General features: G+C 43.0%; 1 protein-coding gene across 4 annotated transcripts in view; it reads left to right on the forward strand.

Moving 5' to 3' along the window:
* The window catches only part of CHEK2 (checkpoint kinase 2), a 260,226-nt gene that overhangs the window by 100,813 nt on the left and 140,606 nt on the right, over positions 1 to 18,807 (forward strand). For all 4 annotated transcript variants that reach the window (XM_078667290.1, XM_078667292.1, XM_078667289.1 and 1 more), the window contains one exon: positions 759 to 906. In XM_078667290.1, the coding sequence (XP_078523416.1) occupies positions 759 to 906 (148 nt within the window). The remainder of the gene's footprint in view (positions 1 to 758; positions 907 to 18,807) is intronic.

Consider the following 18,807-nt stretch of genomic DNA (forward strand, 5'->3'; position numbering starts at 1 on the left):
CACGGTTTGAAGCAACCATCTCTGTTATGGACTTGCACTTCATGCATTCATTGCAAAATCCTCAATACCCCCTCACCCCACCCTCCTGGGGTGCTATCTCAGCATAAATGGCCTTTTCTGCCATGTACTCTGCCGCAACCTCTCGAGGGGTAGAACCCTCCAAATTTCTTGTGGTCTTGCCACTGGAGAGTGCCTTGTTTGGAGCTTATGCGGGTGGAGTTGTACGAGAGGCCGTAGGAGCGCCCACTACCTCTTCCGACCCCTTCAAAAATTTGCAGGCTGAATACTCATCTTAATGGACTGTTGGGCCTGATCAAGAGATAAGAAAAAAAAGAAGTATTATTGAAACAGGACAAATCTTTAATTAAAGCCCCCCCCCCCCCCAAAAACAAAACATTGCCAAAGTACACCTGTTATATAGGAGCAGAAAAAAATAACTTGTTAAAAATATTACCCGGGCACTTCAGATATCTAACCAATTCCTTTTGCAGGAGACTATTAAATTCATTGTGAAAAACTCCTCAATTGAAGGTTTTCAACAAAAAAAGAGAGCTCCCGCATGGGGGGAACATTATTTATTGTTCGCTTACTTATTTGCTACCAATAACAAAAGAAATCTGCACAATCAAATTGGGCTCGTTTTTTAAATTATGTCAAATGTTGTACTTGTATTACTTTACTCGCTTTGATACTTTTTAATGAGATGGAAGTATTACTTCAAAATATCGAATCTGGTGTGCTTGTTTTTTTCTTCTTAGGAACTGGGCCCAAGAAATACATATGTAACATACATAGAAGATCAAAGCGGCAATGGCACTTTTGTGAATAAAGAACTTCTTGGAAAGGGAAACAAACTACCTCTGAGCAATAACTCTGAAATCGCACTTTCCCTGAATTATAATAAAGGTTGTATTTAACATTCAAAATGTACATATTGGAAATGTAATCTCTGTTTATGTCATATGCTGCATCTGGATAGATATATTTTTCCATGAAATCTGTCCTGGCTTGTCTCCTTCCCACTTTGATGTATATTCTCACTTGTATTTTCAGCTTTTTAGTATGGCCTTGTGCACATTCACTGACCTGTCCCACTGTACATAGATTTGACCTATAACTTTATAGGAGAGGTTTGCAAACCAAATGCTCTTTGAAAGAAGGACTGCATCATCAACAAAACGCAAAATAGGGCCAGTTTGACTAGAGCATTATAATGTACTTCTATTTGGGCTGATACAATATCTTTAATTGACCAAATAGGAAACGATCTGGCACATACACCTTATGAACCTCTCATGTTAATAGTGCTTCTAGAAAACAACCTCTTCTCTCAGTTGGAGTTCCAACAGACCAAGTGATTAATTTGGAATTGAATGGGGAACAACAACTTGGAAGTCAACACTGTTAAGCCAGAGTTTAAAGTTGAGAACGGTCTGAATGATGTATGGCTAGGTGTTTGCTGGCCACCAGAAAAGGGTGGAAACACCCACACTTTCAACTACAGTTAAGAGTCCGGGGGATCACGATTGATTCTCGGCAGACTTTATCTGGCCAGATTGCATCAGTGTTCTCCTCCAGTCCAACATCATTTTAAAATCCTATGCATACAAACAACAGCTCAAGCTCTCACTGGGTCCTCTTTAAGTAAATTATTTGAACTTTGAGCTACCAGCATGCCTTTAGCAAATACATTGGGTTGTCCAGAACACTGCATAATTACTCATTTTTAATAATCCCCACAGTACCCATGCCAAAACGCTAATTAAAAATACTACACTGGCATCCATTATGACAATGTATGCAATTTTATGCATTTTGCCTTATTTGAAAGGCCTTGCAGCTCAGTTCCCCTGATGTTATCGACAATTGTCCTCTGTAGCTCTTTAAACCCCGTCATCTGCCGGAAGGCGATACAGGGCATCATAAATACCCATAAACTTAACATCTTACTCAATAACACTTATGTTTTTTGTAGTTACAGGAGTGGAGCTCTTTCAGTGCATGGATAAGCACCTATAGTTTTGCTTTTTATCTTGTATCGTACATCTCAGACTTGGTGAAAGGCATTATGAAAGCAATATATAGAAAACATTAGTGAAGATTCTCAGATGTCATAATGGTTAAGAAATAAAGGTTTGCTAGGTAGTATCTACATCCTTCGGAAATCCTGTTATATCACAATACTCGTATAAAACATAATCCACAAAAAAGTGAGATTTCCTGTGCTAAGTCGAAGAACTGCATGAAGATACAGGCTGTAGGTATGCCAACATGTACATAGTACATAGTAGTAGAAAAGATAAGTTTGAAGGAGCTTATGCAACCTTAGATGACACAATAATGAATATATATTCAGTGACAAAATGTTAGTGGTTGAAACAGAGAACAGGCTCTGCTCCTCATTTTGGATACTTAAAAGTAAGGAATATCCTAGAGTAGTGACTATTTTCATGAAACGTGTTATATATTGTGCAAAGTGCCTTTATTGTTATGTATTTTACCGAAGGGCAACTAAGGAACTGAACACTAGCGAGATATGGTAAATTGAGAAACTAACAAACGTTAACTCTTGAGGAGGGAGGTGAGACGGGAACATTCTTACTAGACATTTCAGATGGTAAAAGACTTACCGAACGATGCTTGAAAGTTATAGGCCATAATATGTTTTTGATTTATTTAGAAAGTTTTTGTGCCATATCACGAACATGCACCTGCAGTTTGGACAGTTCAGCCTTTCAAGTCTGCCTTTCAATTTAAAGGGAAATTGGCAGGAATTCAAGAATAGGGCAGTAAACTCCTTGACACACCGTTTTAGCAGCGAACTTGTCCCTTGCATCATGCCAGTGCAAAATGTGCATCCGCACAGAATAGGCAGCACAAGCCTTTTCTGCATTTCTGAAGCTCCCAGGGAGATGGGAGGAAGTTGACACAAAAAATGGTTACGAAACCCCTTGTGCTTCCACAACACTTTCTGTAATTTAGCCCCTAGTCTTAGCTACAGCTTTGCTCCTATCAGGGGTCAATTCACGTACCCATATATCTATTTTGCACATATAGCCCCTCCTTTTCTTCTGGAGCCTTCTGTGGCTCTTTGTCATATACGTTGCACCGAATCTCACATCTATGAAATTGGGCTTTCTGAATAAGTGATTAGAGGACCCATGTCGTCCTGCTCAAGTTTGCAAAGCTTTTAAATTGATGGCTCCAACGATGTGTCACCTTTAACTGCTTCCTCCCTACTGCCATGGTCTGTCAGTCTTGAAAAAAGCCATAATGGTCTCCTTAAAGGCAAATGTGGACCCTCTGGCCAGCCAACTTCTGCCCATTTCTCTGTTCCCTCTGCAAGGTATAATAGGATAAGGATTCCATAGTCAATTGGCTACATTTAATGAAATTAGGGAGGCCATAAACTCAATGCAAACAGGCTTTTGAGCTGCACACTTAACTAAAGAGTTCTGCTTGCAGCCGTTAAGGAATCTGGTACAATCCTGGATCAGAACTTGGAGTCGTCCTTTAGGACCTCTTTACCTCTTTGCAGCCATGATCATTTAGTCACAGTAGCTCAAATGAAAATTGCCTTCTCAAGGCAGGCATTCTTCAGCTTTTAAATGGCTCAAATATTTTCTTTCTGAGAGGCAGCAATTTATTTATTTTTAGTTTTCTTCTCTTGTCTTACCTGAAGTGTTTCCCAGGGCTTCTCTTTAATGCCTGGCGACTTTAAGTCATAAGTCCCTTACCATGCTTCCTTAAGTGTGTCCGTGACTTTTATTTTTACTGTGCGGATAAGGTGTGTTAGAGCTTCGTTCACGCTTGTGTTCTAATTCCTGATTTTAGAACTGTTCAAATAAAAAAAATTTTAAAACAGTTTTGTTTATTAAGCTGGGTTTTTCCGGGGGTCTGATTTGTGCATTCATGTGGGGGCATTTAGAATTGATCTGTGGTTGGAGTGTGTTATACTCCTTGCAACTGCTTTTCTTTTCACCGTGAGGTCGCGGGCAGCCATTAGCGGTTGCCACGCGCTCAATACGGTCAGCCCACTAGTTTATGCACGCCACCCTCCCATTACCTCATATAATGGGCAGGGATAGGACGTGCCGCTGGCACTCCGAAGGCGCGCCTAAGGCAAGCACGTCTGCACGCGTCCGTCCGAGGCCAGTGGCCAGGATCCCTGCCCTGTTCAGGAAATTTGCCATAAGGTATTCCAAATAGCAGTTGCTGAGACTTAAAAGTCCTTTACTTCCAGGCTGCGCGCTCTCAGATCCCGAATCTTTGCCTTCTACCTGCCCTTGTTGCGATGTTGTAATTAACATTAACCACTACAAAGGCTATACCCTATAGGGTCTGTTAAGACCCAGGCCAAGATGTTTATAAATCCGCACAAAAGTCATGCTAATGATTATGTATTTTACAACATATACTGTCAATCACTACCCAAGCACAAGTCTGATATTTTTGGTCAATGAGCACCCTGACGCCATTTTCCTTACGGAAACTTGGCTACAGGAGTGCTCAGGACCAGACATTGTGTTAGCTTTACCTCCCAATTACTTAATAGTTAGGAGAGATAGGATTCTAAAAGTGGGTGGTGGTATTGCTATTATTTATAAAGATTGCTTTACTTGTACATTTGAAGATCTTCCTTTTAGTGGTTGCGAATCTGCATTATTTAAACTCACTTTTAGTCCTCAGGTTTCCTTTTGCCGGCATTTTGCTATGTAGTCCCCCGAGACCGGTTGGGGCATGGACGGACTCCTTCTCTGACCTAGTCGCACTGTATCTTTTGGATACTGCCAACTTTACTATTTTGGGGGATTTTAACATGCATTTCAATGACCCAGCATGTTCTAAAAGCGCAATACTCATTTTTGATCTAGAAGCTATGAATATTTTGTTATGTAATTCGGGTCCTACTCGTACAGCGGGCCACTTACATGACCCCATTCTCTCCAATCTGCCTAATATAAACTGTTCGCCTGCCCTTCCTGGCCCTTGGTCCAATCACTTTTTGCTCTGTTTTCGTGTTAGCAAAGCTTCTCTAACTCGGCTCCCAATACACCTAGTAACAAGAGTAATTTTAGAAATTGAACCAAACTTAACATGGATACCTTTAGTAAATTCTTAATTGAGAATGCCCCTATCACTAGCCCCATCTCGGTAACTAATGCAAATGATGTTAATAACTGGCTACTCACCTTGGTTGACTTGACTTTTGTCTACCTTTTTCGGACAAAAAACTGAAGAGCCCCCGGCCTCCGGCACCCTGCTTCTCAGAGTTTAAAAGAAGAAAAAAGTAAATGTAAAGCCTCTGAGAGACAATGGAGAAAGAACTATGCCCCTGGGACTAAATTAGCCTATAAATTGGCGAAAATAAATGATCATGCACTTTGCAAAGCTGCGCGCGCTGAGTTTGTAACATCCACCATTACTAAAGCTCAAAATAACGCTAAAACATTATTTAAACTTGTAAAATAATTATCTGGCGCAAAGTGCCTGCCTAAATCTCCAGATCTTACTGTATCACAATGTAATGGGCTTACTGAGTTCTTTCTTAATAAAGTAGAAAATATATATTCTTCATTGAAGCATGTCCAGCCTGTGGATAGCCAATTGTATAAGACGAATTCTGATCAACCTATTACAAGTAGTATTTCTCAGGCCACAGTACCCTCGACAGTCATTAATAAACTAGCTACTTGGACCCCCCTTGACATTAACTCCTTTAGGCTAATTGTAAACAGCTTGAAGTCTGGCTCCCCTAAGGACCCTGTCCCTCTTTCTGTGCTCCAGAAACTTGAAACCTAATCTTTGACGTTAATTATGGAGCTACGTAATGCCTTATTAATGGAAGCTAAGGTACCATCAATGAGGAAACATGCAATGGTTCTTTCTTTAAAAAAAAAAAAAGTTAATGCTGATCCGACACAATTATCTAATTTTCACTCTATTTCTCTGCTCTTGGACTTTTCGAAAATACTGGAAAAGCATGTCAATACCCAACTGTCAGCTTTTATTGAATCTCATAATTTTCTACATAGTTTACAGTTGGGCTTTCGACCTCTTTTTGTCTACTGAGACTACCTTATTAGGTGTCACAGAAATTATACGAAACAGTGTGGACAGTGGCGATACCGTGGTGCTTATTCTTCTCCACCTAAGTGCCACGTTTGACACGGTCTCTCATGCACTGCTTTTGCAAGCGTTGCACTCTCTAGGAGTGTCCGGTGTAGCACTTAACTGGCTAAAAGATTTTTGGGTGGAACGCACCTTCCAAGTTTTTTCACCTACATCCAGCTTAAAAAAGTACTCTTCACCTTACGGTGTTCCCCAAGGCTCTATTTTGAGCCCGTTGTTATTTAATAGCTACGTTAGGCCTTTAGCACTTATTGCAGAAGATTTGGGGCTCTCCCTGTTCTCCTACACCGATGACACCCAGATTGTCTTTTCTTTATCTGCTGACAGAACATCCAACTCATCCTCTCTCCAAATGAGGTTGAGAAACATCGCAGGTTGGATGCAAGCCAATCTACTTAAACTTAATGGGGCGAAGACTGAGGTGGTAGTACTAGGCAGGGAAAAGAACCTATGAGCTCCCTACATTGGTCATCTGATATGGGTGCTCTACCTCTGCTCAGCCAGCAGTTTCGGAATCTGGGCGTCATAATTGATGAACAACTTTCAATGAGGCAGCAAGCAGTGAAAGGGTCATCCACTTGCTTTACCATCCTTAAATGGCTTAGGAAAATCCTTTGAATTATGCCATTATCTACACAATGTACTGTGGTCCACGCTCTTATTATATCTAGGCTGGATTATGGCAATATTCTTTATCTTGGAGCCAATAAGGATGTAGTAAGTAAGCTGCATCTGGTTCAGAACGCGGTGGCCAGGCAGCTCTGTAAGCTTCAAACAACAACAAACTTAGGGGTCTAAATTGAGGATTCAACCGTAGTCCTCTACTCTTCAAAACCTTGTCAATAGTACAGAGGTATGAATGCAGTATGCTAACAAACCAGATCACCAGATGTGAAGAACCAGTAACGTGAGTCCCCTCTGGTGTAGGATTCCCATCAACGGTCTTGTGATGATCAATATTATCATTTGGTAGTCCTAATCGGGTATTGTGTCTCTAGATCATTGAGACCGGCATACCCCGAAAACCAGATAAGGGGTAGCGACCCACAATCACTTGGTACTACCACATGTTGTTGATGTGGTGGGAAGTGCAGTGTAAAAATATAATAAGTGGTGATTTTAAAAAAGGATAGGGAGCTCAACCCAGAAAACTTTAATAATTGTTTGCCCCTTCCTTGCTAAAAACAAGAACAGTGAAATATCGTCACCGCAGTACATACAAATAGCTGCGGGGAGACCAACATGTTTCAGCCACTCAGGGATTAGTCCTTCGGCTTTCGTCAGGGTCTCTGTTCTATACCAATACTACTGCATCAGTCGTGAATAAGGTGTGAAAAAATATATGAAAAAAACACACAAGTGAAAAACCAACAAAGGATACAATTTTCCTTCAGTTGCTTCAACTCCTCTCTTCGGCACCTGGTTGAATATGTACTATTTAGGGAGGACAAACGTACAGGAAAAACACAATCTATTACCCTGGTCTGTAAACAGCATAATAACTTCTTTAACAACAATGTATATACCAGCTTATTTACTCACCCAGTGTGTCCGGGGAGTGGACCTCACCTCTTCCTGGACCTGGCTCAGGATATGTGAGACCCCGCTCTACAATAACAAAAACCGACTACGTCAGCTACACATACCGGGCAACCAAACATGTAGCTACTCTGGTAGTGTTTATGTCTACGTAATCTAAGGTATTCTGTATATGGAGTCAAATGGCCCCCATCGATAAGTTCACAACACACCTGCCCTCCACCTCCCTGCAAACTACAGGCTGAAGTAAACAAGGGTTCACATCATTACAAATATGTAGCGCAAAGCTAACAGAATGGCCTGCCCAAAGCGACTAGCTGCTAAGGCAGGTAATCCTACCTGTCCGTCGGTGTCCCGGGCCGTGACTGAGTCAGGGGGAGGCACCATCCCCAAAGGACTCTCACTACTTCACAGTTTGGCCGGGGGACACTCAACCAATCACAACCAGTGAGGGAGGGGCTGGCCAAATCGCAGCCTCCTCATCTATCACCCTGTCTAAGTATTAAATTAATGTGAATGCCGCGTACCTCATTACTACCGCCTGCCCTTGATTACAGGACCAGATATCTCAACTGTCCCGCGCGGTGTTTACACTAGCAATGAGGCACTGGGCGCGTCCTCTCGCGAGAACGGGCCGATCTAGAACTACAAGATGACATAATGTCATAGATGTTTGTAGTTCTAGTCCACAACGCGGAAGGGATTCCGGATTGTTGCTCCTAGCGTAGCCCAGAGCGATGTCACATGGGCCGCCTGAGCTCAGGACCGGCTGGGAAGTAACTCGGCCTGGATACAGTTAGCTTCCCACCCTGGGGGTATGCATATAACTGGATTCTATCAAGCGCTCGTTCAGCCAATAAAAAAGAAGAACTACACGATGACATCATGTCAAAAATAAGTGTAGTTTTTTATACTGCTTCTGGTGAAGCGCTCGTTCAGCCAATACACAAGAACTACACGATGACATCATGTCAAGGAAAAGTGTAGTTTTTCATTCTACTACTGGTTGTGGGCTTCTGAACTGTGAACAGACTTTGCTAATAATCACAGGCAAGACGAGAACGTTCCAGCAGGCCTCAGAATTGCAAGTACAAAAAAGCCAAAATGACTAATTGCTAATTAGACATTGTCGGACATAGTGCACCACCGCAACTGGGCACGTTAGCAAAATAGGTAAACATTGAATTAGAAATTTATAGACTACACGTGACTTGTGAGCTGGAATTAAGCGGTAAGTATACGCACATGACACACCCTGCTCAGGCACTGGAGCGCATCCAGATAAGCAGGTGCACCGTCGTATGTGACAGGACGCTAAGTATTCTTTAAATACTCATTAGTTCTTGGGCTCAAAAATGCTGTCACCAGAAACCAACTCGAACTGTCTCCCAACGGGAATAATACTGTTAAGTGAGGGGACAAATCCTCTGATTTACAGTGAAAGTCGCGCAAAGTGCTATTCATAGGGGCACGCATCGACTTGATCAAGACAAAGAGACCCACGGAATGTCATCGTTCAGCCCTTGTTTGTGTGTCCCCAATTTGAACACCCACCTTTGCTCACGAACGAACAGGTATCTGGACACGTCACTCACATGGGGGGGAATGTACGGTTTCTCGAGAACATGCCATTTGAAATCTGTTTCGGCATGGTTACACGTGAGGAAGTGCTTCGTGAGTTTGGAGACATCTTTCCTGCAACGGAAAGTGCTCTTATGTTCCTGCATCCTCACACGTACCTTCCTCGTGGTCATACCCACGTATCTTTCATTACATGTGCACGTGATGAGGTAAATAAGGTTGGTGCTGTTGCAGTTCGTAAACTGCCGCAGCTCCCAGGGCTTATCTGTACCAATGTCCACACTCGTGACTTTCATTGTTAGAGGGCAAATGGAGCAACCACCGCAAGGATGATGCCCTATTACTGGCGGGAGATCTGTAAGCTTCCCAAAAGTGCTTCCATCTCAGGTGCTCTTCGTGAGCTGCATTGGCTCAGGGTTGAGAACCGTTTACAGTTCGAAGCCCTGAGCTATATGTTTAGAATTAATTGTGAAAAAGTACCACAATATTTGAAAGCTTTGGTTCAGCGTTATCTTCCCTCACACCCGTTACGTTCAGCCTCACAGGCTAATTTTACTGTGCCGAGGATTAGACTGGCCCGGATGGGTGGCCGATCGTTCTCCTATGTTGGCCCACGGCTGTGGAACTTCCTTCCGAAGGCACTTCGGACCGAAATTAGTTACATGAACTATCGCAAGGGCCTAAAAACCTGGTTGTTTAACTTATAGAGTTCTCTTGTCTTTCTTTACCTTTCAGGCATTGCCCGGAAACCCTTGGGTAGCTGTGCGCCTAATAAGAATAAATTAACAATAACAAACATTCCAAACTCTGCCTTCCTGGACCACTTGCTTGATTGTCCATGGTGGCCATCTAAATGATGCCCAACCTACTTAAAGTTCATCTCCGACAAGCCTGAACTGTTAATCTTAGACAATTGCTGCGCTGGGTCTCTTTGGTTGCCCCAAGTATTTGGCTCAATCTGTGCCCCAAAAATCATGGGTTCATGATTGACTCTGGCTCAATAGGGTGGGGGGGGGGACAGTTTCCACCCGCTTTACTCTTGCTGCAAGATTTAGGAAAATTCTGCAATTTCTTTCTCCAGATGGTAAAGCTGATGTGGCACAGGCCACCATTTCTTTATGATACAATCGGAGTAGTGCCATTTTTGTAGGCCTTCCCAAATATCTCATCCCCACATTGTACAGAAAGCTGCTCTGCCTCTCCCTAACTTACTCCAGAATGCATATTTTAAATGTCACTTCGACAAGGGCATCATATTTAAGAACATGTACACTGTCCTTAAAGCCATCGTTTCCTGACATGAACTAGAGGATTTACATTAGGAAGTAGTTGCTTATACTAACGCTTCTGTCTGCAATGATGCTAACAAATTAAATTCTACAGTTAGAATCAAAGCTTGAAAAGACTGATGCTTGTACTGGATTGACCAGTGAGAGGAAAAATATCCGGTCTAATTTATTGTGAATAAAAATATGGATTTTTGTTGTTTTATGATTGGTAGCTGCTGCTAAATTGTTGGTCAGTGATTGTGATAAAATAATCGCCTTGGTCAACGTCTTCCCTTTTTCAAACTCCGTTTCAGAATTTAAGGTTTTCTTATTTCATGCTTTGATGTTTTATACATAACAAATTCAGAGAAGGGTACTGTAAATATTCGTTGTAATAGTTATTATTGTAAATATATATAATAGTAACAGGCTAAAGATAGTTTACTGTTTAATGCAGTGATAAAAATGGAGCGGACACCTTCAATGTGAAATATATAGTGTGTGCAAAACATTATAAAACAAAGTAATAACCATGTCTACGGATTTGCAAAATAGAATGGGACAACACCAATAGATTCTACCTCATTGTAGGCTATAGTGTCATTATTAAGATATGTATAATTGATCAACAAATTGCACACCAATTATGCAGGATTATTCCCTCAACCTAAAAATTGAAAAACATTTTTTTTTCTAAATGTTAGCCTTGTGCTTGGAACCAAACATTAATGGAAGTTCAGTGGCGTAGCGAAACTTGAAGGGACTACCTTACAAAGTACTTGGAGGGGGCCTCCCTCCTCGGCTTACCACTTTTGCTCAGGGGGCTACCTGGAGCTCAGGGGGCCTCCCCGCACCACGGGGCTTTTGTTACACCACTGTTGAGGTTTCGGTTTTTGAAGGTAAACATCTGGTCTTTTCAACAGATATTTTGCAGTGCAGTCAGTTAGATGAGTCAAAATATTGTCTGGTTAATTATGCTTAAGGTATAAGTAAGCAACACTTGTACCCTCATTCACTAACTAGTTGAGCATCCTGTCACGAGGAACATTTTCACATGGACACTGCATCTTCAAACCCTGCAGATAGGCATTTTATGGCCAGTTTTTGTGGAGGAAGCCAGATGGGCAGCAGGGGTTCAGTGGAAACTCATCTCTTCCCCACCTTTATCTTGCTCCATCGGTTTATAAAATCTATTAAAAAAAAGTGCTGGTCAGCCTTCTGGGCTTTGCATATATCATCTGTATGACATGCTCTGCAATTCTAGATGTCCACAACGTCTTATACCTTAACCAATTCAAGACCAAATTCCTAGTCTTTTCTCTCTCCAAACACTTCCAAATAACTGTTCTGTCTTCTTTTTTTTAGATAGACTCCACACCTCTCTTTTCTTGTATCCCCATTACACCTCAACATTGATAAATTCCATGGCATCATGTGAAAAGCATTACATTCATATCGTCTGATAACCGTTCTGAAAAACAATATTTTCCATTTTATGTGACCTCCTTCAAACAATAATGTCCTAAGTCGCACCAAAACAATAAACTCCAAGCTGCTATTTTGAACCGGTATCAGGAAAGCCAATGGGTCTAGCCTTTGAAAGGTGTTAGCTGACCATGTGGCTTTACCAATGCCTGTTGCAGGTGCTAAAAAGCATCAATAAGCACTTTTTTAAATTTCTGGCCCAAGTGTGATGATGTATATGCAGACACGCATCTCCATACATAAAACGCAAGCATTATTATGCTGCAGTGGCCATTTTTTTGTCACTTTTAAGATGGCCAACCCCAAATTCTGGACTTGTACGCATACGTCACAAATGAGCACGTATGTCTCACCATGCTTGCACACGTATGCCTCATAATTCTCTGGTGCCCATTTGTTTGTTTATGTTTAATTTAGTGTTCTAAGATGCCCCCCATAAAGCGATTTAATTGTGTGTGCAAAAGCCGATAAGAGAGCATGTAGCATCCCAGCAGCAACCTACAGTTGCTGGGCCCTAAAAAAAAGATAAACGGTTGGTGAGAGGCACTGTATTGAGAGTCAACAAGTCCAGTTGAAAGTGCTGTGGTGGGAAGCAACTGAAGAACGGGCTGGGGAGATAATAAAGATAAGCCGGATGGGATGGAGATGAGGAAGAAACAGAAAAGCTGGGTAGACCAACTCTGAGAGATTGGTAGGTAGCGGGTGAGAGGTGGAAGCAGCACACAGGAAAGAGAGCAAACGCATGCACTCCCATAGTGTGCTCAAATCTGGAAAAAGTAGCTCGTTGAAGTCAGCCGTGTAAGCAAAGAAGTCCTTAATCAAAAGGATGATAAAGAAACTACACTTCAGGAGAGGAAAAACACAAGAGGGAGTAGAGGAAAGCCATCAAATTAGTAGCGAGCAGATGGGGTTTACAAGAAAGTCAACCAGTGATAAGAAATAGACTCACCCAAAACTCAGTGTAAGTATTGGTATTGTGCTCATTAGGTTTTTGGCAAAAGCTAAAAATATAGGCAAGAGCGAAATATTTGAGCTTTCTCCTTCGGACCATTACATTTATTGGCTCACAAAAATCTCTTAAAACCTCAATGATCCTATCTTCATTGCCTACTGTGCAAAAACCAAAATGGCACATGACTCCACACTTAAGAGTTGCATCTGGTCACTTTTAAACAACCCCAGCACTTCCTGGAATACATTTTTAACATTCTGCTTGGACGCACAAGAAGCTCATGATCTATGGGCGAGCCCGCTGCCCATAGGGGTGGCTGCCAAAGCTCTGCCCAAACAAGCAAAGAACCTTTCAGTGGAACACGATGCATTATCAGTGAAAAATCTATCCCATGGCAGTTGAGCGTTAAAACTTTATGATCTTAAAACCGTACCATATTATCTGTCATCCTCCATGAAGCTATCGGTGAAACACCAGTTAATGAGACTACGCTTTGGACTAATCCCCCTGATGGCGTACGAGTATGGGCAGAGGTACAAGGCAGATACGCCCTCTCAGTGTCGTTTTTGCAACAATTTTTGTGCATCTGTAGAATTTTACTCCCCTTTCGAACGTTTTGGCTGCGCCCCATCTGGAGAATTCACAATGTGCGGACATGCCAAGAAGCCTTAGAGGAGTGTATGAAGGGGGACTCAGCTCAGATGGCCGCCCGATTTGTAAAATTCATGATTAAGATTAACTCAATTGTACCGGCAGATACCACCTATGAACCTCTGCTGTATCAGCCATGAACTTCCTCTTGCTTTTTATGTTCTTTTTGTATGAATTGCAATGATTTTAATTAATTATGCAAATAAAATATATCTATCAATCTTCAGTAACTAATCCAACTTGTTAGATGTTCTTCAAAACCAAAGCCTCTGTTTGTTCATTGTTAAATACTGTGATAAAACATTTGTAAAAAAAAAAACAAAATCCTGCAAGAAATGCATGCTTTTTTGTTAAACGCGTAGCCCTTTAAAATCTGAAGACATCTGCGACTTTAACAAGCATTTGTAATGCAATAGGTCTTGCATTATTGAAAGTTCGAGCTATTGTGATTACAAATAATAATGCAACGGCAATAGTTAAAACTTTCATTAATGCGAGGCGGAGTGGGGACCCCACTGGTGACTGCGGAGGCAATGAAGGTGGTAACCTGGGAGGTGGTGTAGCCTGTGAAGGAGATGGAAAAGGAGGAAGAATTGGAACACAAGGGAGAAGGATGGTGTGCCTATCCTTGTGGTTTAGGATTAGGAGCTGGAGACTGCTCCAATGGCAGCTGTTTTGAAAAAGTCAGTTTTTTTATTTCTGAGCCAAAATCTTCAGCCCAGAGCTGGGACCAGCGTCCGTTCTAAAGCTGTTCAGAGCGGACTGTAACCCGAAAATTGTGAAGCCCCTAAGTCTGTGTGGTGGTGGGAATACTGGATGCCTGACCCGTTTGTTGGCGGTGCAATGCCTCTGTCTGAGCCATTCTCTGAGGCTGGGCATGGGTGTCGACCATACTCCTGACCCCCTTGTTTAAGGCCCGGAGATTGTCAAGGTGATGCGACTTCTTGTTCCTCTTCCTACTGGTCACAGTCGGGTAAAACACTGCCTCTAGGCAGGCTAAGTGGTGTCTGATTTGGTGGAACGCCTGCGGGTCCAGAGTCCTCACCTTCAGCGTCGAGCTGGGTCTCTACTCTGAAGAGGCCATTGTTGTGGTCGGAGGCTTGCAACCCCATCTTCTGGCCGGCCCACCTTTGTTATCAGATAACAGGTGGTCTTTTTCGGGCACATGGTGAGGGAGGCGTGGCACATAATATCGTCTTAGTCAGTTGTAGAGGCAGAGATAGGACACCTACTGGTGATCAGACCACTGATATCTGCTGTGGTTCTGTGGGACAGTATTAGAAGGGAGTCCGTTCTATCACCCTGAGTGCATTCTCTGCGGAGAAGCAGTCGAAGATGCAGGCACATTGCCCTGTAGAGGGCATCAGGCCCCCATGCCAGGAGTCAAGGTTTGAGTCAGACTACAGAAGCTGTTGCTGGGGAGAACGCAGACAAATTGAATCGAATTTCACTGCGTCGGCCCAACAGAAGCATGAAGAATGCGATGAACTCGAAGTCCTGGTAATCCATGTTCGAATCAGATGGAGGGGAAAAAAATACCATGGAGGCGGTGCATATGTATACTGCCATTAGATTCTGTTCTCGCAGCTGTGATCTTCCAACAAAGAATTCTTTGAGCAAGTGCCAGACAAACATCCCACCCTGCTTAGAACCCGTGATCGAGGCTCCGGCATTTTTGAAGAGGACACCTCTACATAAAACATGCTCGCGGCCAAGCTGAACAAAGCCTTTGAGCCTCAAGCTGAGGTATTCGCACCAAGTTATTGCACTCCCAGTCACAAAAAAGCATTTCCACGCAGTAACAAACCCCCTCCAAGAAAAGAGAAAACATCTCCCGTCGCTTCGCCACACTCGGTACACCGTCTGTCAGCCTCCTTCCCAAACAGCCTGCCTCCCCTCCAGGGATCATTGGGGTCTTTTGCTATGAATGGGTGACTGCGCGGATGTTCCCCTGGCCGCAAAGCCCCACTGCTGTTCATTACTCCCCTCCCCACCCTATACAAAACTGAATACAAAAAATGTATAAAACCAGCAGATGCCTTGTAGGGCAGGGAGGTAGTGCACTTGGAGACCATTTCATTTGAGCTCTTTGCTGAATTCAAGGAGGAAAGGAAAGTGCAGTGGGTAGTACGTGCTATTAGGACAACCCCTGTGCTGCGCCAGTACAACTGATGTGGGATTGTGGGCAAATCACGTAATCTCCTTGTGCCTAAAGCAAAATGATCGTGCCCTTGTGCAATGTAAGTGCTATTTTTTAAAGGGCTCCAATAGCTTCCGGTCGAGACTATAGAAAACCGAGAAAAAGGAAAACATCACGTGAAAACGGACTCTGGAACAAATGAGGCGGGAGGAGTAAAAGCGCAGAATGGTAGCGGGTTAGAATGGAAAGCTGCAACAAGTTTCTTTTTGCAGTTTTATATAGTGCGAACTCAACCTTAGGGTATCAGCGCTTTACATGAGCAATAGTTGCATTACAGATGGACTTATTCTTTTTTAGGCAGTGGGAGATTGTGATTTGCCCAGAATCACAGGATGTTTGAGCCTCCGGCAAGACACAAGGCTGAGTCCCTTGCTTCAAAGTCCGCCACTCTAGTCGTTAAGCCAGATCCTTTCCCTTCCCTTGTTCATGATGAGTGGCAACAAGGTCTCGGCATCTGTTCTCCCCATTGTAAACCAGCTGTGCTTACAGAAAAAGAAAGGGATCGTAGTCCCTTAGGGAATTTCTAACTATGGCGCTCACACCAATCAAGGCGTTGCTGTCATTCTGAGTAATACCAGCATGAGAGCAGCGTCTGGATTGGCGTAGGGGAACCCTGTGGCATGCCAGGAGTCAAGAAGCAGAGGCCGAAGAGCACCAAAGCTGGAGAATGCAGATAAGCATGTTTTTTAAATTCTTCTCCCTTGCCCTGTCCCCCCCCCAAACACCCGCGCTCGCTCACCACTTAAATGCCACAGCAGCCGCCACTGAACGTCTGACCCCGGTTTTCAAGATGTGAGCCAACAACATGTCTATGACTGTTATGGCACATGATGGCTAAAGTGGGCTAGATGATGCTAGTATCTAAACTAGACAATTGTCTGTGTAACAATTGTGTTATTTAATAAATGTGGCACTTATTAAGAGGTTTTCACTTCAGTAATGTCAACTCTAGTGGCATCACTTCCTTGGATTATTTAGTGATATAACATATGAACTCCCTTTCTGTGAAGGCATCGATGTTAAACGGTGTCTGATGTCACTTCCGCCCAACTGACATTTTGTTGAATAGATGCCCATTGTACGTTTTACATAAAGTTAGCATGCAATTAAAATACTGGCGCACAAGCTTATTTCTTAAAATATTATACACCGAAAATTTTTAACGACTGACTAAAGAATTAAAACTTAAATGAAATATTTTCGACTAAAAAATGAATTGCGTGTATGGTCATCCAAGCTACCTCTGCCCCTCTTGCATCTGTCTTCGAAGGAAGAGAAATATGCGGCCCTGCGACACACGAGGATGTGTAGCGCTGACACGGAGGACGGCAGGAGTGCACGATGCCTTTGATAAATTAGGCCGGGGACGGAAAACAAAATGGATAAATAATGCGCTAAGCAGAGAAGGAATCCGGGGGAGCAAACAGGATTCCATTTACAGATGACAGAGAGAGCCGTGTTTTAGCCGCTAACAACCCACCCGAGTACAGTTGTTCTGTAAATAAGTGATGTCTCCGAGCCCTGCTGTTTGCTGGTGTGACATGCACACCCTGCCAGTGATGATGTCGTTGCAGCCTCCCAGTAACCACTCCCCCCAGACTCCCCTCCCCCCGAGAAATGTCTATGAGATCCAATTACTGCCTCTATAATTTGTGCTTGTCAGGTCCCTTCCTCTGCAGTGCACAGAGAGCCCCGGATGGTGCGTTGCGGTTGAGGAGAGAACTGTAAAGGAAACTGTTGCCAGATAAATACAGCTTAAAGAACCAGTGTTGCGTGCGCACCACAGAGAAGCAGGGCCGGGAATGGAAACTAGTGGTGCGCGCGTACCACAGAGGAGCGGGAGGAGGGAGCGCAGCAGCAAGGCGAACGCGCACTGCTGCGCGTGCTAGCCACCGTTGGGAATGGGCGTTACAAATGCGGGACATGCGCCCGCCTTTGCCCAATCGCGTGCCTTTTTTTTTAATAAAAAAAATACGCGAATGCCAATGCCTGGCAGAAACAGCTTGATCACACGCCTGTGGTCAGCTTTCAAAACCCCATCGAAAAAGGGCTCTCGCTGCGTGAGCAGGGCTGCGCACTGCAACGCAGGCGGGAGCCCTAAGAATATTGTAGCTGCTCTTACATTGAAGCTGATCTATTTTAAATGTGCGTATTAGTCACTGAGCTTTCTTTCAAATTCAAAAGAAACTTTATTTGGTGTATTTCAACCATAAAAGTGCATTAAAACATACAGTACATACTTCAAATATCATTATATAATATATAATTACAGATGATGAGAAAACTGAAAACATTACATCCATTAGTTCATTCATTGGTCCAGACACAGTCGCAGTTTAAGAGCCAATTTTAAAAATTCAAGAACTTGAAGGACACTATTACTGTGTAGCAATTGTAAATATAAAAAGGCTGGTCGTATCTGGTTAAAATTCATTTTTTTTTAAAGAGCAATTAAAAAGCGTTTACGAGGGAATTAATAAAATCTGCATAAAAACATAAAGTGCATCATGTCCTGTGGAGACTTTCCGTCGCAGCCACAGGATGATAGATTTTTACAGAAGCTCTCCTTTTTAGGTCTAATAAGCAGATGTTGAAACAGGTTAAATCTAAATCTTGTTAGCATGAACTTGTCGTGGGTACTGAAAGTGCCGAGTAGATAAGGCTCTGTTGTCAAACATGTTTTAACCATGATAAATTTCCTTACACTAACTTTTTGTAGCTCAGCACCCTCCCTCTCAGCCTTCTTACGCTGAAGAAACACCTGCTTGACTAGATCAATGTCCGCCTTTCTAATTCCTGACGGATGTACAAACAGATCAGGACGACCCATTTCAGTAAAACAGGTTTTTAAATAGTTCAGCCAGGGAGTGCCTGACGCATTCTCGAGGGCCATGAAGTCATTAGCAATTAAGTGTGTTAGGGGAATTTCTTTGCATAACCACATTTTCAGCCAGCATAACCGAGGTCGTAGGGACAGGATATCGCTCAAATACCCCACT

The sequence above is a fragment of the Lissotriton helveticus genome, chromosome 11 (genome assembly GCF_964261635.1).
Source record: "Lissotriton helveticus chromosome 11, aLisHel1.1, whole genome shotgun sequence".
Lineage (NCBI taxonomy): Eukaryota > Metazoa > Chordata > Amphibia > Caudata > Salamandridae > Lissotriton > Lissotriton helveticus.